The sequence below is a fragment of the Calliphora vicina genome, chromosome 1 (assembly GCF_958450345.1).
Source record: "Calliphora vicina chromosome 1, idCalVici1.1, whole genome shotgun sequence".
Taxonomy (NCBI): Eukaryota; Metazoa; Arthropoda; class Insecta; order Diptera; family Calliphoridae; genus Calliphora; species Calliphora vicina.
The window spans coordinates 98,896,181-98,923,169 of NC_088780.1; the positions used below are offsets into that span (position 1 = coordinate 98,896,181).

Genomic DNA, 26,989 nt, shown 5'->3' on the forward strand with positions numbered 1-26,989 from the left:
GAAAGTTGTTAATTGAGATCTTAGGTACATTTTTGTAATTGATTATTTCCTTGAATTTTGAACGGTTTGTTACCTATAGACCTGAACAGGGGGAAAAACGTAAAAAAATCGAATGTTTTTTGTGATTTTGATCTTGAAGATGAAGTTTTTTGATTTTATTTTTGTTCTCTATCACAAACGCTACAACTTTGCCTCAGAGAGTAAATCTAAATTTCGAACTGTTTGGAAGTTATGAGCCTCGCGAGATCCCAAATTTTTGGGGGCCCATAAAAAAAGTGCATCATCTTTGGGCAAAACTGGTAGACAAGTGATACTAATATTTTGTTGCTCAACAGCAATTCTTCAAAACTACCGCACTTCTTTTAGGCATAGAACTAATAAGATTCTATATTGTAGTCATTGGACTATGGTCATCTATTCCACTGACTACAATATAGCTTGATATAATTTGTTTGGATCTCGATGTGCCAATTCCCGATTTACTTTTCTATTTACTACTTCGCATACATCTTCTATTAGGTTAAGGTCAGGTGACTGTGCTGTCCACTGCATGAGTTTAGAGTCATTGTCATGTTGAAATATCCATGATTCCATGAGTCAGCATCTTTTCCAGCAAAATATTTTTAAGCAGTTGCTTGTCAATTTTGTGTAAAGGCTTTCACCAGAAATACAACCCAACAACATAACATGTCCGCCTCCATTCTTAATTGTTCCAGTACAGTATTTGGGATTTCGTACGTCGTCATAATTCTCATCCCCATTCCATCAAAATACGCCAAATTAAATGTAGAATCATCGGAAAATTAAACGGCATTTCATTGTCCAAAAGTTAAAGGATTCTCGAGAAAATTAAAGGCGAGCTTAACGTGTTTCCTGCTGATACTGCTCTTCTTTATACAGTCCGTAGACTTAACTCTAGATTGAGAGAATCTATTACTCTAGAAGCTGACGTATATGGATCCTTTTTGAACTCTCTCACAATCCGTGCATCTTCCTCAGCTGTTGTGTATTTTGGTAGACTGCCTCAGTGAATAGTTTCCACAGTTTTTATTTTTTAGCATGTAGCTGACCGTAGAATTAGGCACACAAAATATCATATTGGATCAATCATCATCTTTTTTGAACTCTCTCACTATTATATTATTTTTAACACGTTGTCATGATGCAATATTACAGTTTCCTGTCTGGCCGAATATTCTAGTAATTTTGCAGCAAATGCTAGCTTCAAACGAATCAGTTGTATTCGGTACAGGTTCCCTGTGATGGTCTGGCCAGATTTCAGCAGCTCATAATATTTGGTTCCACCAAATACAGAGCATTACCTTAGCGCCATGGATATTTGGCTTTGGTGTCGATTCAGCTGGTTGGCCGGTCTTTACATACGATCTCTTATGCTTCGGGTTAACGTAACGGATCCATTTTTCATCGCATGTAATGATTCGGTGTAAAAATAGCGTTCAAGCATCATTTCGTACATGGAATATCGTCTTTCAAGTTCTTTCTTCTTTAATTCGCATGATACCCAATTTCCCGGATTTTGGATGAATCCTGCTGCTCGCAAGTTTTGAAATTGCTTGCAATGATTTTCCAAGCAATAGTTGAGTTTTACAGCAATCTTCATGAAGAAAGGCTTCCAATTCTTGTTTTTTTGCTGGCCTGGGCGACCTTTGCTTTCCGTGTTAAAATCACCACTTCTGAACCACACAAACCCTCTCTCGCACGTTGAAACTGATGGAACACATTCTTCATTTTGCACTTTTTTTGAAATTAATGAAGTATATGCCTTGTAAGAGGATTTTCTTTCCCATCTTTCCATGACATTTAAATAAAGTTTTTGTGAAAACGGTTCTTTTCCCTTCATGCTACTATCTCGTCTGAATTCATTCGAATTTATGGTGATATCGGCTTTCGCAAGTGCATCAGACCTGTTACTACCTTCAATATCCTTGTGTCCAGGAACCCATGAAATGGAAATCGATGAATGTTTCTCTATTTCTAGACGATTTTCGATGTTACGTTTATAGCCATTATTTCAGCTTAAATTATGCTACCGTGTCTGACAGTCTAAGAGTCAGTCTCAGATTCAGCAGCTCCAACCGACCTAATTTTGTAATCTTGATCCGTCAGTGAATATTTGGATGACACTCTCCGAATGGTGGAGACCATTGTCAACTAACATTTTTCTTAAAACCTGGTTCTGGTATCGCACAGTTAACAGGTATGATGACAATTTTTATCTTTCCATGATATCGTTGCATTTAACCTCATATATCTTGTGTTAACCATATTTAGAATAGTCAACATTGCTTCAAATTAAGTATTCCTAAATGCTACTATTATCACAATCTCCACCATTCTCATAATCCGTTTGAACCAGTTTTTTTATTTCTCTTCTGCAACATTAACCATCAAACCGAGTAGAATAGAGTTCGTTTGATAATAAAGTCATATTGCCAGTGTACCAGTTTTCGGGTTTATGACCCAGTTTAGGTCAATTGCCATTTTGCAGCAGTATAATGCAGTGTAGCTTTTCAAGTTCCAGTTTAGTTTATTATTGGCAGCTTGGAAAATAAATAATTCATTGCTACAAAGCTTTATTTGATCCAGCAAAGAAACATATATGTTTCTTTATATAGAAACGTATTTTGAAGGGTCTAGTATTACACTTAGCTTCCCTACAAATGTACTCCTGGAATACTATTTAATACTCATGAATGTTTTAATTGTGATGGATTAAAAAGGCTCATATTTACATGAAACTAAAATTTGTGAGAGTTGATCCATAATCTAAAGTAGTCCTCGCATGAAACTTAATCTGTGATTTTATATTTCAATAATATTTTGATAGTCTGGTTAAAGATAATTCTGTGGTAATACCAACTGAATATATCTTTCAGTGGAACATGCTGCTATTTAGGCTGATTAGTAAAAGGACTCCTCCAAACCCTAAGACTGCATATCCATAGAAATATCAATATCACTAGAATATGCCGCTTATGCATATTTCTCAGCTTTATGCTTCGATATGAGTCTGATGCTGAGTCGATTGCATTAAATTTTGGTCTCGAATGTTAAAGGCTTAAATCGCCAGCTGAAATAATTGGGAACTACTTTAATTACACCTTTAATAGAGAATCATACTTAATTTTGCTCTAGCCATAGCCATAGCTAAATCAAATCTTATAATTATTTTCAAAATGTAGTATTTTGTGAAATTCTCTAAACAATTTAATACACATACAAGAACACGTGAACATCTAATGTATCATTTTTTTAATTTTATGTATGTTTTCCATCTATTCAATCATTATTGTGGGCATGTGATAAATTTATAAGCAAACAAGACTCCTTAATTGGAAACCATTAAATTAAATTCCATTAATAAATAAATATTCTTTCTATTTTATAGTTTCTTTCTTTTCTACACACTTATTTCTGTTATATTTATTTCATTTGCTTATATGCTCTACATTTATTTGAATTTGTATGTCTGAATATTTAAACTGAACATTGATCGTGGAACAATGTTGCCAACTCTTTAACGCTTTAAATTGTAGACAGTTTCAATTATCACTCTTATGCCACACAGACACTCGTATTTGTATAGGCACTAAAATAATTTACAAAATATGTATGGAGAAAAAATTAAATCATAATGAACATTTTTTTATAGCCATTTTTATTATAACACAACATACTTATTTGTACAAAATAAGAAATAATAAAGAAAGAAAAATATAGATAAAACTTTGTATGTATTTCATTAATGTTACTAGCTAGCATTATGGAAAAAGTTAAAATAGTTTGTAGATAAATATTGTTTACGCGTATTCAAAGGCTAAAATTAATGCAAATTTTTGACAAGCCTAGAGATATTGACAATCAACTATACACTGCTTATTATTACTAAAAACGCATCTTATATTTCGCTTTATCTAAACTTATGAACACGTTTTGTTCAAATGTGTTATTGGGTGTATAGATGGCGTATCTTTTGAATGCGGTTTTTGTTTTTAATAACTTATTCTTAAGTCATTTTGAAGGGTACATATCTGTCATTTATTCTAACTTAGTTATTGAAAATTATAGTGCCAACAACAAAGTTTTTTTCTTGCTTCGAAAATGTCGAATTTTATACTAACAAAGCGTCATATGCGAGAAGTTTTTCTTTACTTCTTTAATTTAAAAAAAGTGCCGCTGAAGCACACCGATTGCTTAGCAAAGCTTATGGTGACTGTGTTTCAACGTGCGAGAGATGGTTTGTACAATTCAAAAATGCTAATTTTGCCACGGAAGCAAAAATCGCGCAGACCAGCCAAAAAACAGTTTGAAGACCAAGAATTGAAGGCATTACTCCTTGCAGATTGTTGAAAATCTCATCAATAGCTTGAAAAATCATTGGATGCTACTCAAGCTGCAATTTCGAAAAGTCTGCGAATAGCAGGATTCATCCAAAAACAGGGAAATTGGGTAACACACGATTGGAAGCCGAGAGACTTGAAAGACGATTTAGCAAGTCGGAATGATGCTTGAACGCTACAAAAGAAAATAATTTTTGCACCGAATCATTACTTGCGATGAAATGTGAAGCTTAGCCAACCAGTCAAATCGACACCAAAGCCAAAGCCATTCCCACGACAGCCGGTTCTACGCACCGGAGTGACCCGAGTAGGGTTTCTAATTTCTCGGACTTTTTTCTTTCCCGGGAATTCCCGGGAAATTTTTAACTTTTTTTCGAATAAATTAACTTATAATTGTACCAGGGTTTTAAAGGAAAAATAACAATATTTGGTTGTACAATGTTGGTCCAGCATAGGGTTTCTAATTTAATAGTGGCATTTTATTGGTATTGTAACAGTCGTAGTTTTAACCAGTATAAATCAATAAATTCTTTGTTTAATTAAAAAACTTACGAATTTCGACTATGTTAAATCTATAAAAAAATGCGTAGTTAGAGACATTTTTCATATCTGATTGTAGATAAACAAATTTGAACCACTATTATTGTTATTATATTCTCTAAATATGAATAATATTCATTGAATATCCCTAAAACTTAGGCATCTTAATAATTCCTTGAAGAGTATAAACTTTAAATTATAATTCGGTTATTTCAACCGTAATACTTCTTTGCCAACTGACTACCTGTTGCCTGAACCGAAAAAATCTATGGATATAATGAAATGATTCAATTAGCAACAAATTTGGCCATCGAAACGAATCTGAAAATTGTAAATTTTAGAAGAAAACTTTTGATGAAATTCCCGAAAATTATCAAAAAAATATTCCCGAGAATTTCCGGGAAATTTTTCCCGCGTAGGGACTCTAGAACCGAATTCACTCGGCCAAGGGCTGTCAACTCAGGGTGCCCCGATAGACCAGTCGATAGTGTGCTGAACTATTAATCTGAGGGTTGCGGGTTCGATTCCTGCCAGAGACTCTGGGTGTAACTGCAGACAAGCAAAACGCTTCGCAGTTTGTGTCTGTTTAAAAAAAAAAAGAAGTAAACACTGCTACAACAACAACAAAGAAAAATATCCATGGCGCTAAGGTATTTGGTAGGAGCTCTATTATGAGCTTCTGAAATCAGACGTTTTGCCTCACCCGCTTTATAGTGCAGACCTTGCCCCGTCCGACTACTATTTGTTTTGATCGAAGCAGAACGCTCTCTCTGGGATACGCTTTACATTGGATCAGAGTATCCCATATTGGCTTGATTCGTTCTTGACCTCAAAAGATGAATATTTCTTTTTGCTCGGAATTCATATGTTGCCAGAAAAATGGGAAAGGGTATAGCTAACAATGGCCAGTACTTTGAATAAATTTATGTTGTAAAAACGTTTCAAAATAAAACCTCAAAATTTTAAAAAATCTCACCAAAATAAATTTATTTCACTTTTTTAACAAAGTAGATTAGGGGGTATATTTAGTTTTTCATTTCGTTTATGACACATCAAATTATTTGTCGCAGACCCACATTAGTATATGGAGGATTTCATGTCAAGTGAACCAACTTTTGAAATCGATGCCTTCCGATCGGAAGATCTGCACAAAGGTTAGTCGTATTGGATAGTAATTCAGACACAATTTTTCAAGAAGAAAATTGTGAAATCATGGACCGATTTTGCCCATTTTGAACTACCAAACAAATCCTTATCAACAGAGAGTATTTGTGGAAAATTTCAGCTAGCTAGCTATTTTGTTGTCATTTAGTAAAGCATTGAATTTACATTTTTTACAGCAGTTTTATTTTGCATTCTTATCTAAATTTGTATTTTTCAACTGTTACAAATTACTTCTATTCATGCAAGAAACTGTTTCTTTTACAAAATATAAATACAATTTTTTAAAGATGCTCTCAAATTTCAACTTAACCTCTAAAAAGTCTATTTAACCTTAAAAATGTATGTATGTATTCCATTTAACCTCACTTTCACATAAACATTACTAATAGTACAGCCCACCTTTTGGATATTACGTCTCTTGTTGTTGTTGTTGTACAATTAAATGATGACACAACAATAACATTTCTGATGTTGTAATAGTTGAGAGTGATCTAAGACCTACAAAATTTTAGTGATATTTTTTTTTTAATTTGATAAAGAAAAAATACAATAGAAAATAAATAAAAATATGCAAAATGTATATTTATGTGTGTTTTAAAATAAATGTGAACTTTAACCACAATAATTAACAATTTGATTGTTTTAGTTTGTGTGAGAGTGTAGTTTTTTTTTTAAATTTCATTTAAATAATCAATGTATTGTAACCAATGTATTTTTTTATTCTCGAAGAAATAATTAATTTCTATAAAAGTGAAGCATATACTAGTTTGGTTTTTATATTTTATTTTAAATAATCAATAAATAATAATTTAAATTTAACATTATTTAGTTATGGTTAATCGAAATCTATTTAAATAACAGTTCATCTGATAATGGTTTTTCGTTATTAATGGACTTGATAAACTTTGATATAGAATAATACTCAGTCTTGTTTATTAACCCGAAAGTTCATAATTGTTATTGATTTTTATTGGAGAGAACAAATAAATAAATTATAAAAACTCATCTACTTTCACTCTCAAACATATACCAAATAGGGTTCCTAATTGGGAAAAATGTTCCGGGAATGATTTTTTAGAACACCCTGGGAAATTTTGGAAATTCTATTATAAGTTTTCTTCTTAATGTTAAGGATTTGTTTCCAATGATTCTACTCCATTTTTTTAAATACTTGTAACGGAAAAACTTGGATGTATAGAAAAGTTATTTTCGGTCTCTGATAAAAAAACATTATGATGTTTGAATTCCATGATTAGACCGAATCCAGTACATCTGTTTTAAATATTTTTTCAGGCAGTTCCTAAATACCTTTAGCCTCTTTATCTATTACTATGAAGATTAAGAGCTTTATTATAAACGAAAATATAGAATTCACTCTGTTATTAGTACACCTTTTTGTATTTTTAGGGACGTATCTTTCACGAGCCTTTGTATTTAGGTTAAAAGCAGGCCATGTTGGAAAGCGTTTCATGTAAGCTTATGGCGACATGGTGTACAGAGGGATTTTGGTGTCAAAAAGTCAATTTTTCAAACACTTAATTTCAAAAATAAAATGATGCAGTTTTGTAGAGAAATGTTTAAAGATGAAATGTACACTGATAGTTTTAAGAAAAATTTTATTTTTTTTTAAAAAAATTGAAGTAAAGTCCATGCAAGGGTGTTAAGCAATAATTTACTTATATTTTCACGCAATTCAGTGGTTTATTTATGTATAATTTTCCTAATAATACCATTTATCTTTAACACAAATATAGCATTTCTCCATAAATACCAAAAAAAAATTATGGGGATTTCATAAACTGTTAAAAAGATATGGCCATATTTATAAGCCTCTAAAAATTATTTTATTTTTGATTTTCCATGGAGAAAAAAAAATGTTGCCCCACTTTCCCCCAAGCTGTTTTTTTAATAAAATGAAAGGTGGGATTGTCTTGTTTCAATTAAAAGAAAAAATAGTTTTCGAATAATAAACGAAATATCAAAAAAATTCTTATCTATGTATGGGTTTCGTGAAACTCGGCATGCGTTCCTTTTTTGTTTCAATAAATGTATGTACCAAATTTCTGGACTTTTGCTTGGATATAAGCAATTTTATGCGAAAAAAATCAATTTGGATTGTATGGGCAGTGGGCGTGGTCGATTTTGATAAAATTTCATTTTTTTCTTAATTTAGTCCATATAATTCTCGGTGCCAAATTTCAATGCTCTACGACCACTGCTTATAATTTTTGCACAAAAATGTATTGCATGGGCGGTATGCGGTGGGCATGGCCGATTTTAATAAAACAGCATACGTTCATCTTTTGTTTCAGAAAATATATGTACTAAATTTCTAGACTTTTACTTGGATAGGAACAATTTTATGCGAAAATATCTATTTGGTTTGTATGGGCAGTGGGCGTTGGGCGTGGTCGATTTTGATAAAATTTAATATTTTTCTTAGTTTGGTCCATATAATTATCGGTGCCAAATTTCAGCGCTCTACTACCACTCCTTATAATTTTTGCAAAAAATTGTATGAAGCCATTCCTCTGTGTGTTGTAGTGGTTAAAGTGCTTGCCTACAAAACCAAGCACCCCAGGTTCGATCCCTGGCAGAGGACGAAAAATGTTCATCATGGTTTTCGTGTTTTTAAAAATTAATCCCCCTCAAAACAATCCATCCAAGAAGCCCCCAGGGAAAAAGATAGGAATCAAAGAATAAGCAAGGTTTCCCACCACTACACCAAATACACAGAGGACGTTGTTTCTAGACAACGACAGATGGCAGCCCCATTATTATAGACCAGCTACAGCAGACCAATCATCTACTTAGTTGGAACAACAACCGATTAACGAAACTGACACAAGGCAAAAATAATAATAGACTGGATCTTATGGCAACATCGTACCGGTATCCTTGAACCCGCGACAGCAGACCAATCATCTTCTTAGCAGGAACAACAACCGTTTAACGGAACTGATCTAAAATAACAATAGACTAGTTCTAATGGCAACAACGTATATGGAGACGCACGATACTCCAATAACTACGGCAGTGCAATCTACATGGGAAATACGCGAAAAATAACAGCAAACAAATCGTATAAGATGGATATGTTTTGTGGAAGTCAAACGGTCCCAAGAGGGATAATGGAGAAAAAAAAATTGTAAGCTCACAGGAGGTACTCGGAGACCTGTAATGAGTCCATTATGAATGCCTCAGCGGAGACAAAATAAGTTAATAATCTCTATCACAAGTAACCTTCTATTTGCTATTAAGGAACTTTATTATAATGATGGAACAGCAGATATTTTCTAATTTGCATCCAAACGATCCAAAACGATCTTGGAACCTCAGGCAGTGACAGAAAACATCCACAAGTTCTACAATAACCCGGAATATATTCCAGTTGTTTGATTGTCTTTGTATAATACTTTGTCGTTCCTTTTGCCATGTTTTAAACCAAGTCAATGAAGATATTAGTTCTTTCATTTTGCAGCCAAAAGTAGAGCTTGATATTCCCATGAAATTTTCATTCACAATAGTGAAGCGGCTTCCTAGGGATTCCGAAGCTGCATTTTCTAAAGTACTTTGTCATATGTTTTCCAATTGTTTGCAGTATATTTAGCCTTTCTCCTATTTCTATTAAAATCGATGCGGATTTTGAGTTGAATGTGAATTTTTCTTGTGTTCTAGACCTAACAACTCATTCACAAATGATCTACTTTTGGCGACCTTGAGGTATCTATTGTCTACTCTATTTTGCTCATGATATTATCTCCAGTATTCTATATCAATCTTTTGGCGTTCTCTTTTAAAAGGCATCCTTGACATATTTCCAATTGTTTCTCTTGCTAATTTTATCTATTTTTCAAATTAATCATTCCATTATACTCAGATATGGGATGGAATGATTACAGGTTAAAAAATTATTCTTGAAATGTTCTATTTCTTATTTGGTTGCAAAAACCAAATATATTGGTTCACATTAAAATTAAACATTTTCGTAAACTTTGTTCACGTGAAAAAATTCGCCAAGTTTTGACATTTTTAGATTGAAACAGCTGTTACGAACTATATCGACTATTGTGAATGAAAAGTTCATGGGAGTATCACGATAGCAATTTTCCCTTCGAGGGAATGGTGATTATATATCCTACTGTCTTTAGTTACATTTATTATTAGTTACCTCAATTATTTTATTACATCCCTGGAGAGAAGGGAAGTGATCAGAATGGTTCCATGGGGATAGGAATATGGGGAGTGGTTCTACTTCTAACATATTATATGAAAGGATCCTGTCACTTGAATATGACGATGTCCTAGGAGTGGGTAAATTGATAACTTTTGTGACAGATTGCAGAAGTAATCAAAACAAAATGTTTTAATAATATTTTTACCATATTTGCTTAAAATTCTATGGGCCTCATTTTATAAAACGAAATGTCAAACGTTGAACAAATGTTGTATGGAAAATATTGAAGTTTAAAACCTTTTTCCCAGTATTCCTCATACAAATTGCTTACGTTTCTGAACGCTTCGTTTTATAAAATGAGGCCGTATAATAAGGAATAATATATGTCGCCTCGATTAAAAAATCTAAAAATTCCATTTTTCTTTTTTTTTTCTAGTTGTCTTAACCATATGGGGTTCGGGTATTGGCATCACAGCCGGAGTACATCGTCTCTGGTCACACAAATCATACAACGCTTCTTTACCTCTGCGTATCTTATTAGTATTTCTATTCACCATAGCGGGTCAGGTAAGTGTTTCGTGGTTAAATTACTCTTTAAAACCAAACTAATAGTTATCATTTTAACCTCCTTTAGCGTGATGCCTACACTTGGGCCTTGGATCACCGGATTCATCATAAATTTTCGGAGACTGAGGCAGATCCTCACAATGCCAAGAGAGGTTTTTTCTTTGCTCATGTCGGTTGGCTGTTCCTAACCGCTCATCCTAAGGTGGAGGAGAAACGCAAGGTTATCGATATGTCTGATTTGGAAAATGATGGTGTGGTGATGTTCCAACGTAAATATTATATACCATTATTTGCCGTTTGCTCGATTGCTTTGCCCGTATTGGTGCCCTGGTATTTCTGGGGTGAATGTTTGTGGAGTTCGTTCTGGATTAATTTCAATATGAGATTTACTTGCACCCTTAATGTGGCCTTCTTTGTGAATAGTGTGGCTCATATGTGGGGTAGTAAGCCGTATGATAAGTAAGTGGTTTCAAAGGAATGAAATGAAAAATAAGAAATTTTGTATAATGAATTTTGGGGTTTTTTGTATTTTTTTTAGGAGCATTAGCCCAGTTGAAAGTCCCATTGTATCGTTTTTGGCTTTGGGTGAAGGATGGCACAACTATCATCATGTATTTCCCTGGGATTATAAAACTGGTGAATTTGGCAGCTATAAATTGAATGTGACAACTGCTTTTATTGATGTGTGTGCTCGTTTGGGTTTGGCCACAGGACGTAAGTATTTAATTGAGGGGTGTTGATATTGAAATCAATTAAAGCACCTTGACACTACCCAAGTTCAAGAAGTACAGGCGCTACGAACTAAGTCCCCAATGAACAAAGTCCTCAAACCGCAAATGAAATAAGGCCCCAATATTTTATATAGAAGAAACCAACAACGAGATTTAGGGACTTAGTTTTTTTTTGTTGGATTTATTTCATTTCTAAAATTGGGGATTTAATTCATAATGAAATTGCTCTGGAGTGTATCAAAAATTGGCTTCGCTCAGAGAAGTTATATTGCATTGAAGGCCTTCGGCCGGACACAAAGGTTTCCTCCTCTCGGCTACGCTCAGAGAAGTTGTTTTGCATTGCAGTGCGCAAAGGTTTTCTCCTCTGGGGTGTATCAAAAACCGGCTTCGCTCAAAAAAGTTTTTTTGCATTGCGGATTCTGGGCGAAGCCGGTTTTTGATACACCCCAGAGGAGAAAAACTTTACGCCCGGCCGAAGACCGGCAATGCAAAAACTTTTTAGCATGCGAAGACGGTTGCTTTTTAATTTTGGTTGGGGGTTTAGTTCCTTTGGTTTGAGATTTATTTCATTTATAACTTTTGGGTTTTAATTCATAACGAATTAAGCTCTCAATTTAGGGGTTTTAAATAATTTAAGGTTTGGGGACTTTGTTCGAAGCGCCTTTCATTATTTGGTTGACAGTTTTAGTTTGACATTTAATACAGATATCTACTCAAATAGTGAAAAGTTGGCTTAATGAAATTGATGATCAAAAATTATGTTGAGAGGAATAAACTTCTGTAATTTAAAAATTCGATTTTTAATTGTATTTTCTATTCTCCTCTAGGTAAATCTGTTTCGCCTGATATGATCAAAAGACGTGCCTTAAAATGCGGTGATGGAACTCGTTTCCTTAGCGATGAATTCGCCCACAAAGATCAAGTCTGGGGCTATGGCGATAAAGATTTGCCACAAGAAGATTTACAAGAGCTAAAGAAAATGAAATCTTAATTTCTCTGCTACTTATTTGTATATGTATTTTATTGTATTGTATTAAATGAATTAGTTATTACTACTATTTAATTTAAATTGTTGTTAAGTTTTGTAGATTTCGTAAGTGTGTGATTATAAAAATTGAGTGTGAAAGAAAACCCACAAAATTAACATTCCCAAATTTAATTTAAAAAGCCTGTGTATTAAATGAAAAGAAAGAAAACAAATTCAACAACATTTAAAAAATAATAAATTAAAACAACCAAATAACGAAATAATTTGTATTGTATTTTCCATATAAATAAATGAATAATGTTTTTGTACCTATTTGCAAATGAAACTTATTAAATTATTGTACATATATATACAAGAAACCAAATGAATTAAATATTGAAAATAAAGCTTTGTTTCATTTTACTTTAAGCTATATTCTTAAATCGAATTCCATTTCGATTTTAGAATTTAATTATTTGTTTTAATTTTATGTTGGAATTTCCAATTTAAACTTTAGTTCTTTACTAAACTTGGACGTGTGCTGGTTGGGTTGGATTATTGTGGCGCAATAGTGAAAAGTGTTAGAGAGTGTTAAAAGTTGTTTTTTTCATTAAGATCCTTGCTTTAAATTAAAGGTATAAAAATGTGTTATCTGCTGCGCAAACGATGCGCAGTGGGGGAATTTAAAAAGAAGTTGAAATAAATCTGTATTTTTTAAATGGCTATTCCAATTTCAATAAAATTTCTCATGGATATGAGATGTAGTTGAGTTTAGGTGATGTGATGATTACAAGAAACAATTTGTAGAACTGTAGAACGTGGTACAGAGTAGTAGACCTAGTTTTTTATGTTAATTTAAAATTTTCTCTAATCGCATAGAAGCTTACAAATTTCTTAAACCTGTTTTAAATGTTCCAATATGTTATTAAATATTATGCAGACGTCATTTATCGTCAATATAGGCAAAATCCCATTTTTGGTATTGGTAAATTTAACATTCCTAGAATGTATTTTCCAACATAGGGTCTTCTATATGAGCTACCTATAATTATGGATCCATATTCACATGTGTAGTTAAGTGTTTTTCGGAAGTGGTTCTTATATGAGAGCTATGATCAGTTATGAGGCGATCTTTATAAAATTCGGCACGACGATTTCTATATATATTATCGATTTTTTTTAAAACAAACACAAACTGCGAAGCGTTTTGCTTGTCTGCAGATACACCCAGAGTCTCTGGTGGGAATCGCACCCGCAACCCTCAGATTAATAGTTCAGTACACTATCGACTGGTCTATCGGGGCACCCAATCGACATTTTTAAGAGTTTTATGCGTATTTAATGAGATTAAAGATTGAGCTATAGTCAAATATGGAACGATCCCAACGTTTTGTGATTTGTTTTTACATGGAACTTGTTTTTTTCTTGCATTTATGTACCATAGAGCCATATTCCTGGAATATATTTCTATGCAGGCTGTGAGAAATCATGAACCGATTCTTTTCATTTTCAACACAGCTTATTTATCAAAATTTTTATCAAAAGAAAAATGTGTGCAAAATTTCATGATATTTTTTGCAATATATTTGAAGAAAACAGCAACAAAATTTCAAAAAAATATTAAATATTTAAGTTGTTCCACATTTTGGTCCATACCTCTGGTTCTACTTGACCGTTTTTGCCCATTTCCAACATTTCTTGAAACCCTATAGTGAAAACAACAGACTGACAGTCGGAAGGACCAAGAATATATAAACATTTTAATTCAACGACCAATATTTCGATATTCAATAAACCGAATGACAAACTCCCCATATTTTTTGTGTTGGGTATAAAAATAATAGGGGCTTAAGTTCTTAATTGAAAATTTGAAATATCTCATCTCACTCACAACATTTTAAATGGCCTCATTTTGTAAAACACAACGAAAAACGTTAAAAAAATTTTGTTTGGAAAATATTCAAGTTTCAAACCTTTTTCCCAGTATTCTTCATACAAATTGTTTACGTTTCTGACCGCTTTGTTTTATAAACTGAGACCCTAAATATTCTTTTATATCTCGACCAGTTATGGGCTCATTTGTTTGATTTTAAGACATAATACTAATAGCATTGTTTATCAGATGAATTTTATTTTAATGGAATTCAATTTAATATGTTTTTCATTATTCGAGTGATCGTTTAATTTTTAAAATTTCCTCGAAAAAATTTAAGTAACTAACCCCCATTTTCTCAATATCTGGATATTGGTTTTCGTAACGATAAACCTCCAATTAACATTATTTTTGTATGAGAACTGTCAGTTTATCGTCACGATAAAAAATAACCAGAGATGGAGAAAATGGGGGTAAGGGTATAATTTTATAAAACGAAACGACAAACGACAATATTTTGTATGGAAAATATTCAAGTATCAAACCCTTTTACCAGTATTCTACATACAAATTGCTTACGCTTCCAAACGTTTCGTTTTATAAAATGAGGCCCTATCTTTGAAAAACGTAAGCAATTTGTATGGAGAATATTGGGAAAGAGGTTTTAGACTTGAATATTTTTGTTGCGTTTTATAAACTGATATCCTAAGGGTCTAATTTTATAAAACGAAACGACAAACGTTAAAAAAATGTTGTATGGAAAATATTCAAGTTTCAAACCCTTTTCTTAGTATTCTTCATACAAATTGCTTACGCATCCAAACGTTGCGTTTTAAAAACTGAGTTCCTAAGTCTCGTTACAAGCCTCATTTTATAAAACGAAGCGTTCAGAAAAGTAATCAATTTGTATGAAGAATACTGGGAAAAAGGTTTGAAACTTGACTATTTTGCATACAAATTTTGCCTAACGTTTTAGTTTCATAATGTTCTGATATTGGTCAGTTATGTCGAATGGAAAATAAATTTGTTCGATTAATCGACGATTACTGATCGAATAATTTTGTATTCTACATTGGAAAAATCTTATTCATTTTAATAAAGAAATATATTTTTTCCTCGATAATTTTTATTCGAATGACAACCCTATATACTGAAGAGTTTTAAAACATCTTTGGCTTCAGAATTTAAAATTTGATTGATCTGCAAGCGATATAGCAATGGGAGTGTAACCGATATATTGATAATTCATGTTCGTTAGTTATTTGCGGGCTTCGGAAGGGGAAGGGTATACACACATTTTCATTCAGTTTGGATTAGGTTAGAGGTTGAAATAATTTTATTGTGAATTAATTAAATTTTATTTATAATTATATTCAAATAAAAGCCGAATTTGATTTATTTTAATTAATTGCTGACATTTTTGCCTCGGATTAAGCTCAAAGCTTTTATTGGAATAGAATTCATTCATTGTTAAATTAATTCACAATAAAATTCATTCAAAATAATCAAAGTAAATGTTTACCCTTCACCATGAGTGGTATTAAAATATACCCCACTGTAATAGAATTCTATTCGATTGAAATATAATTCTGTTACAGTGGGGTAACAGAAAGAGTAAAACGAAATTTTTTTCGGAATGAAACCAATATCAATCGAAAATGTATTCCAGGCCTGATAGATAGCGATGACCGCTTGTCAATTTGTTCAAATCAACTTTTCGAAGCCCCCAAATAACATACAAACATGAATTATATATAGAAGATTAAGGTTCTAATTTTATAAAATGAAACGACAAATGTTAACAATATTCTGTATGGAAAATATTCAAGTTTTAAACCCTTTTCCCAGTATTTTTCATACAAATTTCTTACGCTTCAAACGTTTCGTTTTATAAAATGAGACCCTAAGTCACATTGTTAAAAATATCCAAAAATACATTGAATTATGAGGGGTGTACTGATAAAATATCATGCCCAGAATGTTTAAAGAACAAGGCATGACTTGACAATGTTTGGTTTGACATTTGTCATCGCCAAAAGAACTTTGTTGATGACCAAGAATTGGAGGCATTACTCCATGAAGATTATTGTCAAACTCAACAAGAGCTTGAAAAATCATTGGGAGCTACACAAGCAGCAATTTCAAAACGTTTTCGAGCAGCAGGATTCATCCAAAAGCAGGGAAATTGAGTAGCATACGAATTGAAGCCGAGCGATTTTGCATGTCTGAAATGATGTTTGAACGCTATAAAGAAAATCATTTTTCCACAGAATCTTTACTTGAGATGAAAAATGGATCCATTATGATAACCTGAAGCGTAAGAGATCGTATGTGAAGCCTGGCTAACTTTCCGAATCGACACAAAAGCCAGATATCCATGGCGATAAGGTAATGATCTGTATTTGGTGGGAACAAAGGGGTCCTATTTATTATGAGCTGCTGAAATCTGACCAGACCATCAAATGGAACCAGTACCGAACGGAACTGATTCGTTTGAAAAACGCACATAATGAAAACTTATAATTCCATAACGCATGATAACGCTCGCCCACATTATGTAATACCTGTTAAAAAGTATTTAGGGCCTCATTTTATAAAACGAAGCGTTCAGAAACGTAAGCAATTTGTATGAAGAATACTGGGAAAAGGGTTTGAAACTTGAATATTTTCCATACAAAATTTGTTTAACGTTTGTCGTTTCGTTTCATAAAATGAGGCGCTTAGAATGAAGTGGTTGGGAAGCTTTGCCTCACCCTATTTATAGTCCAGACCGTGCACGTTCGACTAATATTTGTCACGATCGATGTAGCCTGCTCTCTCTTCAGAACAGAGTATCCGAAATTGGCTTGATTCGTTCTTGCACAGAGAAAACAGATTCGTAGTAGCAAACGAATTTGTTGCCAATCGAATGATTCAGTTGCACACATAGAATTTTGCGGTTCTATCATTCTGTTGTCAGTCAAGAAAGAAGAATTTCGATAGAAGCAACCAAAGTTTTGGTACCACTTCTAAAATTTTGTATTCATAACTGTAAAATTCGGTCACTAAGATAGAATCATTCGATTGGCAACAAATTCGGTTGCTATCACGAATCTGTTTTCTCTATGTGGTTTCAAAAAATTAGCAGTTAGCGGAATCCATATGTTGCTAGAAAAGTGGGAACAGGTCATAGCTTGAATAAATTTATTATAGACAAATGTTTCAAAATAAAAGCTAAAAATTTTAAAAAATTCCGTCATACCCCCAATATTTATCAGTGAAAAAAAATTATAAAAATTTAAATAATTTTAGTAAAGCATTTCTTCGCTTTTTATTTAAATTATAATTTTCCTGGAAATAAACACAATACGTAATATATTTATGTAATGCATATTGAAAAAAGTTCATTTAATTACGAATTTATTCAAACAAAATTAATTAATTCCAAAGCAAGAGGTCAGCCAATACACCTTGAATTTAAAGAAATTCAACGAACCACAATAATAAAAAAAAGAAAATAATACCGATTTCTTTTTTCAGAAAACAATTTAATCAATCACACAAAACACATTCAGAACCATGGACACAATGCAGCAGAAACCAAACGTAGCGGAAGCAAACAAACCAGAAACGACGGTCGATAATGCGAAAACTACTTTGAAACGTGAAGCCAGTTGGCCATCGGTATTATTTTACATACATTTACATATACTTGGACTCTATGGTATATTTGTAATGTTCACAAGTGCTTCGTGGCTGACGATTATTTTCAGTAAGTAGAAAATAAAACACTATCCCCCTCCCCCTTTATTCATAAACAGTTTCAAAATGTATCAAAGGTTTATAAAACAAAATTTGTTTGAATATGGGGTTACAGATTTAAAATAAATCTTAATTTGAGGGCTTCATTTTATAAAACGAAGCGTTCAGAAACGTAAGCAATTTCTATGAAGAATACTGGGAAAAGGGTTTGAAACTTGAATATTTTCCATACAAAATTTGTTTAACGTTTGTCGTTTCGTTTTATAAAATGAGGGCCTGAATTTTATTTTTAAATAATTTAACAACAATTTTCTTTAATTTTAATTCAAATTTCAGCTTTCACTTTAACAGTATTGGGTATTTTGGGCGCTACAGCTGGAGCCCACCGACTATGGGCCCATGGTACTTATACCGCTTCAACCACATTGAGAGTTTTCTTAATGTTGTGCCAAACTATAGCTGGCCAGGTAAATTGTGATCGATTTGATTTATGTTATCGTTTTTTCTATTTCTTTTAACATTTTACAACACTGATTCTTTCATTAAGTGAAGACAAAAACCTTTAGTTTGTTACAAAACCTTAGATTGGTGCATGGCTAGAATGCTTTGTTTGTGCATAATTATTGTTCAAAATGGTGTTAGGTTTAAATATTTTTGAAATGTTTATGTATTCACCTTCGTGAGAAGGGTATATATAAGTTTATCATTCCGTTTGTAATTTCCACAATATAATTTTCCGACCATATAAAGTATGTATACATATATATTCTGGATCCTTATAGTCGATTAAGCCATGTCCGTCTATCCGTCTGTCTGTTGAAATCAATTTTCTGAAGACCCCAAATATCTTCGGAATCCAAATATTCAATTCTGTCACACATGCTTTCGAGAAGTTTCATATTTAAAATCAGCAAAAGCGGTCCACAAATGGCTGAGATATGAGGAAAAAACCAGGACAACCTCAATTTTTGACCTTTATCTGGATTACTAAGTCATTAATATAGACAATATGGATATCTACTGATAGATATTTCATAGACCTTTGCAACGACGTATATAAGACCATAGTAAGTAGGACCCACAATGGGTAAAAATCGGAAAAAATATTTTTTAACCCGAATTTTTTTTTTACAAAAAAAATTTAAAAACAAAAAAAAATATTTTTTAAATTAAAAAAAAATTCAACAAAACAAAAAAAAATTTTCCTAAAAATTTAAAAAATAACTTTGGAAAAAAATAAAAAAAATAATATTGGTCAAGGTATTTGGTAGTTAATTTTATCTCCATGATTAGGAAATGATTAATCAACTGCTGAAAAGTTAAAAATCTTTATGTTTAGATTTCGTTTTCAAAGGAATATACAAAGTAATTTACAAGACAGTTGAATAATTGAATTTCCTGTATAAGAGCAGGGTCTCAGTAAGCCCTCCCAGCAACTGTTTTCAACTAAATAGGTGTTGGGAGGGGCTTATTGAATCTAGAGTAAGAAACTCTAGAATTACTGGGAGAATAGTTTTATTTACCTTCTTCGGATCATAGAAAAATTTATCATCATAAAAGTGAACCCTCAAAATTCACCTCATTCAGTAAATTGTTAGCAATAATTGAAAAAATAAAGATTATTCTTCAATTTCATTTATTTAAATATTTCAATTCAATTTTAGGGTTCCATTTATAACTGGGTAAGAGCTCATCGTTTGCACCATGAAAAGTTCCGTAAGAATGAAGACCCCTACTTCAGCAATCGTGACTTTATGTCGGCTCATGTTTATGCTCAACTTTTGAACTATCACCCCGAGCAGGAGGCATTATTGGAAAAAGTGGACATGAGTGATTTGGAAAAAGATGGTGTAGTAATGTTTCAAAAAAGGTACGACTCATTTAATAGATTTAAAATTGTAATAACTCTCTCTATATCATCCTGATTCCTAACAGATTCTATTGGGTTTTATACATTATCCTCCATGTTTTAATACCCATTAATTCCCCTCTCGAATACTGGGGTGATTCGTTGTCGGCCTCTATTGTGGTGGCCTTTTCGTTGCGCTACATGATTGTTCTTAACCTCTGCTGGCTCATTAATTCCGCTCATTTGGTTTGGGGTTTGGATAAAACTTTCAAGCCCTCCGATTCGAATAGTGTTTTCTTTATTACCAAAAGCTATTGGCCCCAATATCACTATATGCTGCCCAATGATTATCAAAGTGGTGAATTTGGCAACTATGCCACTGGCTGCATTACCGCCATGATACGAGTATTCGCTGCTTTGGATATGGCCAAGGATTTGCGTACGATAAGCTCCACTGCGGTGCGCAATGGTTTGACGGAAGCTGTGGAAACGGGTCGCCCCATTGTGGATTGCATTAATGAGTTCGCTCGCAAAGAAGAGAAAGAAATGCCCAAAAATCATTTCCTCAATAGAGAAAAATTCATGTAAATGCGGAGCGAAAAATAACATGAGTTGAGAAAATAATTGTAAAACAAATTTATACTTAATTGTCTTATATAGTTTTCGGCTGATTTAGTTAAATAAAATTATTTTTGAAAAAAAAAAGTAATAGAAAATGAGTTTCATTAAAATTGTTTAGAAAACATTTAAGAAAACTTACACAGACAACCATAACCCGAAGCGTAAGAGATCGTAAGTGAAGCCTGTCCAACTAGCCGAATCGACACCAAAGCCAAATATCCATGGCGATAAGGTAATACTCTGTATTTCTTTAGAAAAAATTTAAGAAAACTTACACAGCCGCTTCGATGAAGTCAAACATAGACCATTAGACCACTCAATGTGGATTTGGAAACACACCAACATCAATCGACCTGGCAGAAACAGATGGGACGACCCAATACCAGAACCAGCGGAGAACTTGTGCCTTTAAATAAGAGTTTATAATAAACAGGATAACCGAAAATTAGAACTTTTTATAAAACCCAGTTTTCGGTTACCATGTTTGGTAAAAAACTTCAATAGAAGCTGAGGTTTTGTGAGTCTCCTGAAGGGTGGCCCTTAATAAACAAAAATTGGATTTTTGCCAGTCTCACCATCCCAGTTTGGTGAATTTTGGTAAAGAAATCATCCTGAAAAAATTTTATATAAATTGGTTGGGGTTAAGATGTGCCACAAGCGCTCTAAAGGGGAAAGAATGCAATTTTTTCAGTTTTTGGAAAAATTTTGCCATTAAAAAATTACTTTTGCAATTTAATTTGAAAGAATAGTAATCTTTACGTAATTGTCGTTCTAATGAGATATAAAAAACAGAACTTGCTTAAAAATTTTAAAGTTATTAAAAATTTCCCAGGAAACTAGAACAAGAAATATAGTAACAAAATTAACATGTTTTGAGAAATATTAAAATAAAAGCTAATTTTTACTTAAAATAATTCCATATTTACTTGTATATGAGTTTTTGGCTTCCTAGGATACCGTTAACCTATTCGTAGGTAAGACCAAAAATTTTTATTTTTTTTAACGGCAGTTGCCAAATTTTCAAAAATTTTGTTAAACAAATTTCAGAATTTGTTGATCATCATATTGGGATTTATTGATAATATAATAGGGAATACAAATATGAAAAAAAATATGTCAATACCTCCTACAGTTTTTCCGTATATGCGATTTAAAATTAGCTATTTCGGGAAAAACTAATTTGTTGTCCATATTTTGGCGAATGATACCAATTTCCTTACTATTACGAATTGCAAGTAAAACCTATTCAGAATATTATAGTCCAGATAATTCTAAATATACTCTGAAAGTTTTACTAAAATTGGAAAACGTTAAAACTTAAATCGTGAAGGTCAAAGGTCAAAGTTTTCAATATTTAGAATTTCTAATGGAAAGATAGCGAAATGTTATATATTGTTGGGCCGATTTTTTTTACGAAACTTAAGAAAAATATAACATAAAGTGTAGAATTCCAAATAACAGCACAAAAATGAAAATTAACCCTTAACTTGGGGTTAAAATTACCCCAAACTTTTAAAATCATAAAAAACCTTGTCAATTTCAAATATTGAAACATTTGACCTTTGACCTTCACGATTTAAGGTTTAACGTTTTCCAATTTTATTAAATTTAAGGGTAAATGTTTTTCGATTTTAGTAAAACTTTCAGACCATATTTAAAATTAGTTTACTTAAAATCCAACAGTAAGGAAATTGGGCTCATTCGCCAAAATATGGCCAAAAAAATAGTTTTTCTCGAAAAACGAAAAATTTAAATCGTAGGTACGGAAAAACTATGGGAGGTATTGCCATACTTCTTCTAAATTTTTATTTATATTATATTGTCAATAAATACCAATGTGATGATCAAAAAATTCTGAAATTAGTTTAAACAAATTTTTAAAAATTTGATAACGGAATTTTGAAATTGCTATTAAAAAAATTCTTTTTTTATCATACCTGCAAATAGGTATCTTACGGAAATTAATTAATAGATATTTATATTTAAACCTAATCCTTTCAATATAAGTCTAGGATAGCAGATAACAATGACGGTATCGCGATTTTAATAATCCAAAAAAGTTTCGCCCTACAACCTAACTGAGAATTTAGGTAACCAATAGATTACAAAGTCTGGTACACAATGTATCCAGTTAGATAGTTCAATATATGCATGCTCAGAATTCTGTGTATCTATTAATGAATAACTAGAAAATTGAACCGCTATTAGCTTCGAAATGTCATTCCGGTTCCTTTTTAAAGCGAATTGTTCTTTTCTGTTTGAATTTTACCCTAGTAGTCTCTATGTGCTGGGACACATCATTAGAATCGCATTTTTCAATGTTATCAAAGTTACGTTGCTGAATCCATGGCTATAGAGGAGGAGTAGTTGAATTTAAGTTTTGAATGTGCGCCTTAAACACCAAGGGAAGGCCCAAAACGGGTACCTCGGGAATATAGAAAATTATAAATTATGCCAAATTTTTTAATTAGTCGTGCTTTAACATATGTAGTCATATCATAAGCATTTTACTGTTATAGCTATGGCGTTTTTTACCCACCTTAGGATCCGCTTAAAATACAAAAATTAAAAACGCCTTTTTTGCTATTTTTGTACCCCTCGCCATGAGTGACAAGGGTATATTTTTGGGTATTCAATCGGTTAACCGATTAATTTTGGTCGGTTAACTTTTCGAATAATTCAAAACCGGCAATTTTCAAATAACGAATAAACCGAGTAATTTGTGTCGGTTAACCGATTAACCGAAATTTCTTTTTTTTGCACTTTAACATAATTTTTTTTGTTTTTAATATTCCATTTTAATTCAAATACAAATGTCAAAGTAAAATTACATATTTTTTCGAACAGTCAAGAAATATGTTTAGTGAGTATAATAACTGATATACATACATATGTATTTAATTTACATGTAATTGTCGGATGAGAACATGATAATAGACGAAACTGGAGAAACGAGTTTTTATCAGAACTTCTCGAAATTATTAAAAGTATTTAAAATCTAAAAAGTCCAAAAAGGACTCCAATGGTGTAATGGAGGATTTTATATGCTTAGAAAAAACTAAAAAAATAACTGACAAATTGGATATTCTTTATCATGTCTTACTTTCGATTACTCCAACATCTACAATCAGCGAGAGAGTTTTTTCCAAGTCGAGTTTTATTAAAACTAAAGAAAATTATTTACTTTTTGGTTGAACATAACAAGTTTTGTTTATTTTTTATGTTTTTGTTCTTTTTATTAATAAAATACATACTTCAATAAGTACACAAAATTCGTGATTTAGTTTCAGTTTAACATTTAAATAGAAATTATTCGGTTAATCGAATAATTTAAAATTAACCGATTATTAACCGATTAAATCTAAACCCCGATTAATTATTTGCTCGATTAAACGAGAAACCGGCTTAATTGAATACCCTAGTATATGTATATAAGTTTGTCATTCCGTTTGTAATTTCTACATTTTTCATTTGCGACCCCACAAAGTATATATAGCTAACTTTCCGTAGCCCCCAAATAACTTAAATACATGATTTATACATCAATAAATCGGAAATTCTTCCGGCTCGGTTGCTATTTAAAATCGACAAAATCGGCCCACAAATGGCTTAGATATAAGGAAAAAACCGAGGCAACCTCAATTTTTGCCCTATTTTTGATCTATATCTAGATTACTAAGTCATTAATATAGACAATATGGATATCTAATGATAGATATTTCAAAGTCCATTGCAACGACGTATATAAGGCTATAGTAAGTTTGACCTACAATGGGTCAAAAATCATAAATAAAATTTTTTTGTCTTAAATTCTTTTTCCAAAAAATAAAATTTTTAAAAATTCAAAAAGAAATTTGAAAAAAAACTTTTTTTTTAAAAAAAATTAATTTTGTTTAAATAAAAATATTTAAAAAAAAATATTTTTAAGTATAATTTGGTGATGGGTATATAAAATTCGTCACAGCCGAATATAGCTCTCTTACTTGTTTTATATAATTTGGACTTGGAACCGATGAATGAATAAAAAATAAATAAAATAGTAGTAGATACACAGAAAATAAAATATAAATAATATTTTTATATTTATCTGAAAAGGATCTAAACGTTATTCGAACTGAAACATTTCCCACATCTCATAGATTGGACCGAAAATAACAGAAACTGATGATAGGTTTTTAATTATTATAAATCTGAAACTGCGATTTTGTATTTTATCGGTTTTTTGGAAACGCTTTTGAACAATTTGGTGCAGTAGTTCTTCTGTTTATGGATTAAAAACAAACACTTATCTTCTAATAATATAGATAATAACTATGGTAAAAATCCGATCGGTAAAAAGAGGTACAAACAAATGTTATGAAAACAAGTAAGAGAACTATATTCGTGCCGAACCTTATAAACCCTTCACCAAATTATACTTCAAAATAAAAATTTTAAATATTTTTAGGTAAACAAAATTTATTTTTTTTTCTTCCGAAGATGATTTTTTTCATTTTTTTTATAAAAAATTTTTTCGAATTGATTTTTTTAATTTAATTTTTTTTTTAAATTTAAAATTTTTTTGGTTTTTTTAATTTGTTTTTATTATTTAGCAAAAAAAAACTTTGGGTGAAAAAAAATTCGTGTTAAAATTCCATATTGTCTATATGTATGGATCGTGTATGTAAGTTATTTGGATGTTTCTGAAAGTTGATTTCAATAGACAGACAGACGGACATGACTTAATCAACTCCGCTATCTATAAGGATCCAGAATATATATATTTTATAGGGTTGGAAAATTATATTGTGGAAGTTATAAAATGAATGACAAACTTATATATACCCTTCTTACGAAGGTGAAGGGTATAAAAACGATTAACCGATCGAATATTCTTAATAATAACTGAATACGATGCAGACAATCAGAGTCCCATTAAAGATGACAAAGGCCCATAGACAAATTATAGATTGCTATTTACACTTAGCATCAGGAATATATAAAGTTTAAATTATGTAAACGAATAGGCCTGAAATATAAAGCGGAAACTAAATAAACTATATTTAAAATGAAGGTCGTATTTTTCACATAAACGAAATTATATCCGCCCTCAATTAATCACAGTTCAGAGTAAAAAACTAAAAGAACGATTTTGTTACATTTCCTTAAAAAAATAAAACGTGATACTTTATGAATTAATAGATGAAATGTTGATATTTTCACATTAATTTGTACATACTGATTTAAAGAAAATGATATTAAAATGAAGTGCAAATAAAATAAATTAAGTAAACCAAACGATATTAAAGTACATAACGTCACATAAAATGCAAAACAACGTAACAACTAAAATATCAAAATCATATGTTTGACAGATACCCAGCAAAAATTTTGAGAATTTTTGTAATGACCACTAGTTATTTCATGCATTATTTTGTAATGAGTGGTGGTTACCCAGCACATTATTTTATATACTAGAATAAGTACTTATTTTTATACAGGTTGGTAATGAACTTTTGCATTTAGCACAGCTATCTAGTGTGTTTGACTGGAAAACGGGAGGTTAGTGGTTCGCCACCTGTCAAAGACATTAATTTGTTGTTCATATCATATTCATTTATATGTTGATGTTAAAACTATTGTTAACTTACAATAAAATAACTCGTACAGCAGTGAGTTAGCAGCTTGACTATCAAACACAAGCAAATAATGTGACTGTTCGATTCCCACACAAGGCAATATTTTTTGTGTGTTTTTTTTTTTAGCTACATATTCTTGTTGTGAATTTACTACATATTTCTTAACTGATTGTAAGTACATTTGTAAGCTTGACCCATGAATTTTTTAAAAATCTCGAACAACGGTAAGTAGTGTTTCAGTCAAATAATAAGTAGTTATGCCTTTGCTCCAATATTACTTGCTGGCTTCCTAAGTAAGTAAAGTTTTTGCTGGGTAATGATGAATAACTTAACATATGATGACAAAAAAAAACAAAATCTTTATTTTGGAAATGTGTGTGTCATTCAGTTTAAAAATTAAATAGAAGAAATTAAGTTAATATAAAATATAGTTTTCATTTTGCAATGGATTTTTGTCGATCACTTTAAACATTTTTTAAATGATGTTACGTCATTTTGTATTTGAGCTGACGATATGCAATATAAAATGATAAAATTGTCAATTCAGCAAAAAACTGCATTATGTTTCTTTTTTTTTGAAGAAGAAGACCTACTTCATATTTATTAAATACTTAATTTCAAAATTAAAGTATTTAGTTATTAACGAAAACATCGAGCAGATACATAGCGCAAAAAGCTAACCGCGAATTAGGTTTAATTTAAATTAAGAAACCATAAAAAATACATAGTTTTAAAAAATAATTTTTAATAAAGTAGTAAGTGTTACGTATAAAAAAAATC

At 31.6% G+C, this 26,989-nt stretch overlaps 2 protein-coding genes across 2 annotated transcripts in view; both read left to right on the forward strand.

Annotated features, from left to right (window-relative positions):
* LOC135963397 (acyl-CoA Delta12-desaturase) overlaps positions 1–12,840 on the forward strand; it is a 39,099-nt gene extending 26,259 nt beyond the window's left edge. The window contains exons 3-6 of the mRNA XM_065515229.1: positions 10,679–10,809; positions 10,877–11,268; positions 11,348–11,523; positions 12,368–12,840. Of these exons, the coding sequence (XP_065371301.1) occupies positions 10,679–10,809; positions 10,877–11,268; positions 11,348–11,523; positions 12,368–12,531 (863 nt within the window). The 3' untranslated portion in view covers positions 12,532–12,840. The remainder of the gene's footprint in view (positions 1–10,678; positions 10,810–10,876; positions 11,269–11,347; positions 11,524–12,367) is intronic.
* Positions 12,841–13,001: 161 nt separating this feature from the next.
* On the forward strand, positions 13,002–20,686 carry LOC135963398 (acyl-CoA Delta-9 desaturase). The gene is made up of 5 exons (XM_065515230.1): positions 13,002–13,142; positions 17,900–18,131; positions 18,458–18,588; positions 19,786–19,991; positions 20,057–20,686. The coding sequence occupies exons 2-5, from the start codon at positions 17,939–17,941 to the stop codon at positions 20,556–20,558; spliced, it is 1,032 nt and encodes a 343-aa protein (XP_065371302.1). The 5' UTR covers positions 13,002–13,142; positions 17,900–17,938; the 3' UTR covers positions 20,559–20,686.
* The last annotated feature ends 6,303 nt before the right edge of the window (positions 20,687–26,989 follow it).

Coding starts and splice junctions, on each gene's coding strand:
- LOC135963398 (XM_065515230.1), top strand. CDS start 17,939: ATGGACACAATGCAGCAGAAACCAAACGTAGCGGAAGCAAACAAACCA. Junction 18,589..19,785: donor GCCAAACTATAGCTGGCCAG/GTAAATTGTGAT, acceptor ATTCAATTTTAG/GGTTCCATTTATAACTGGGT. Junction 19,992..20,056: donor GTAGTAATGTTTCAAAAAAG/GTACGACTCATT, acceptor GATTCCTAACAG/ATTCTATTGGGTTTTATACA.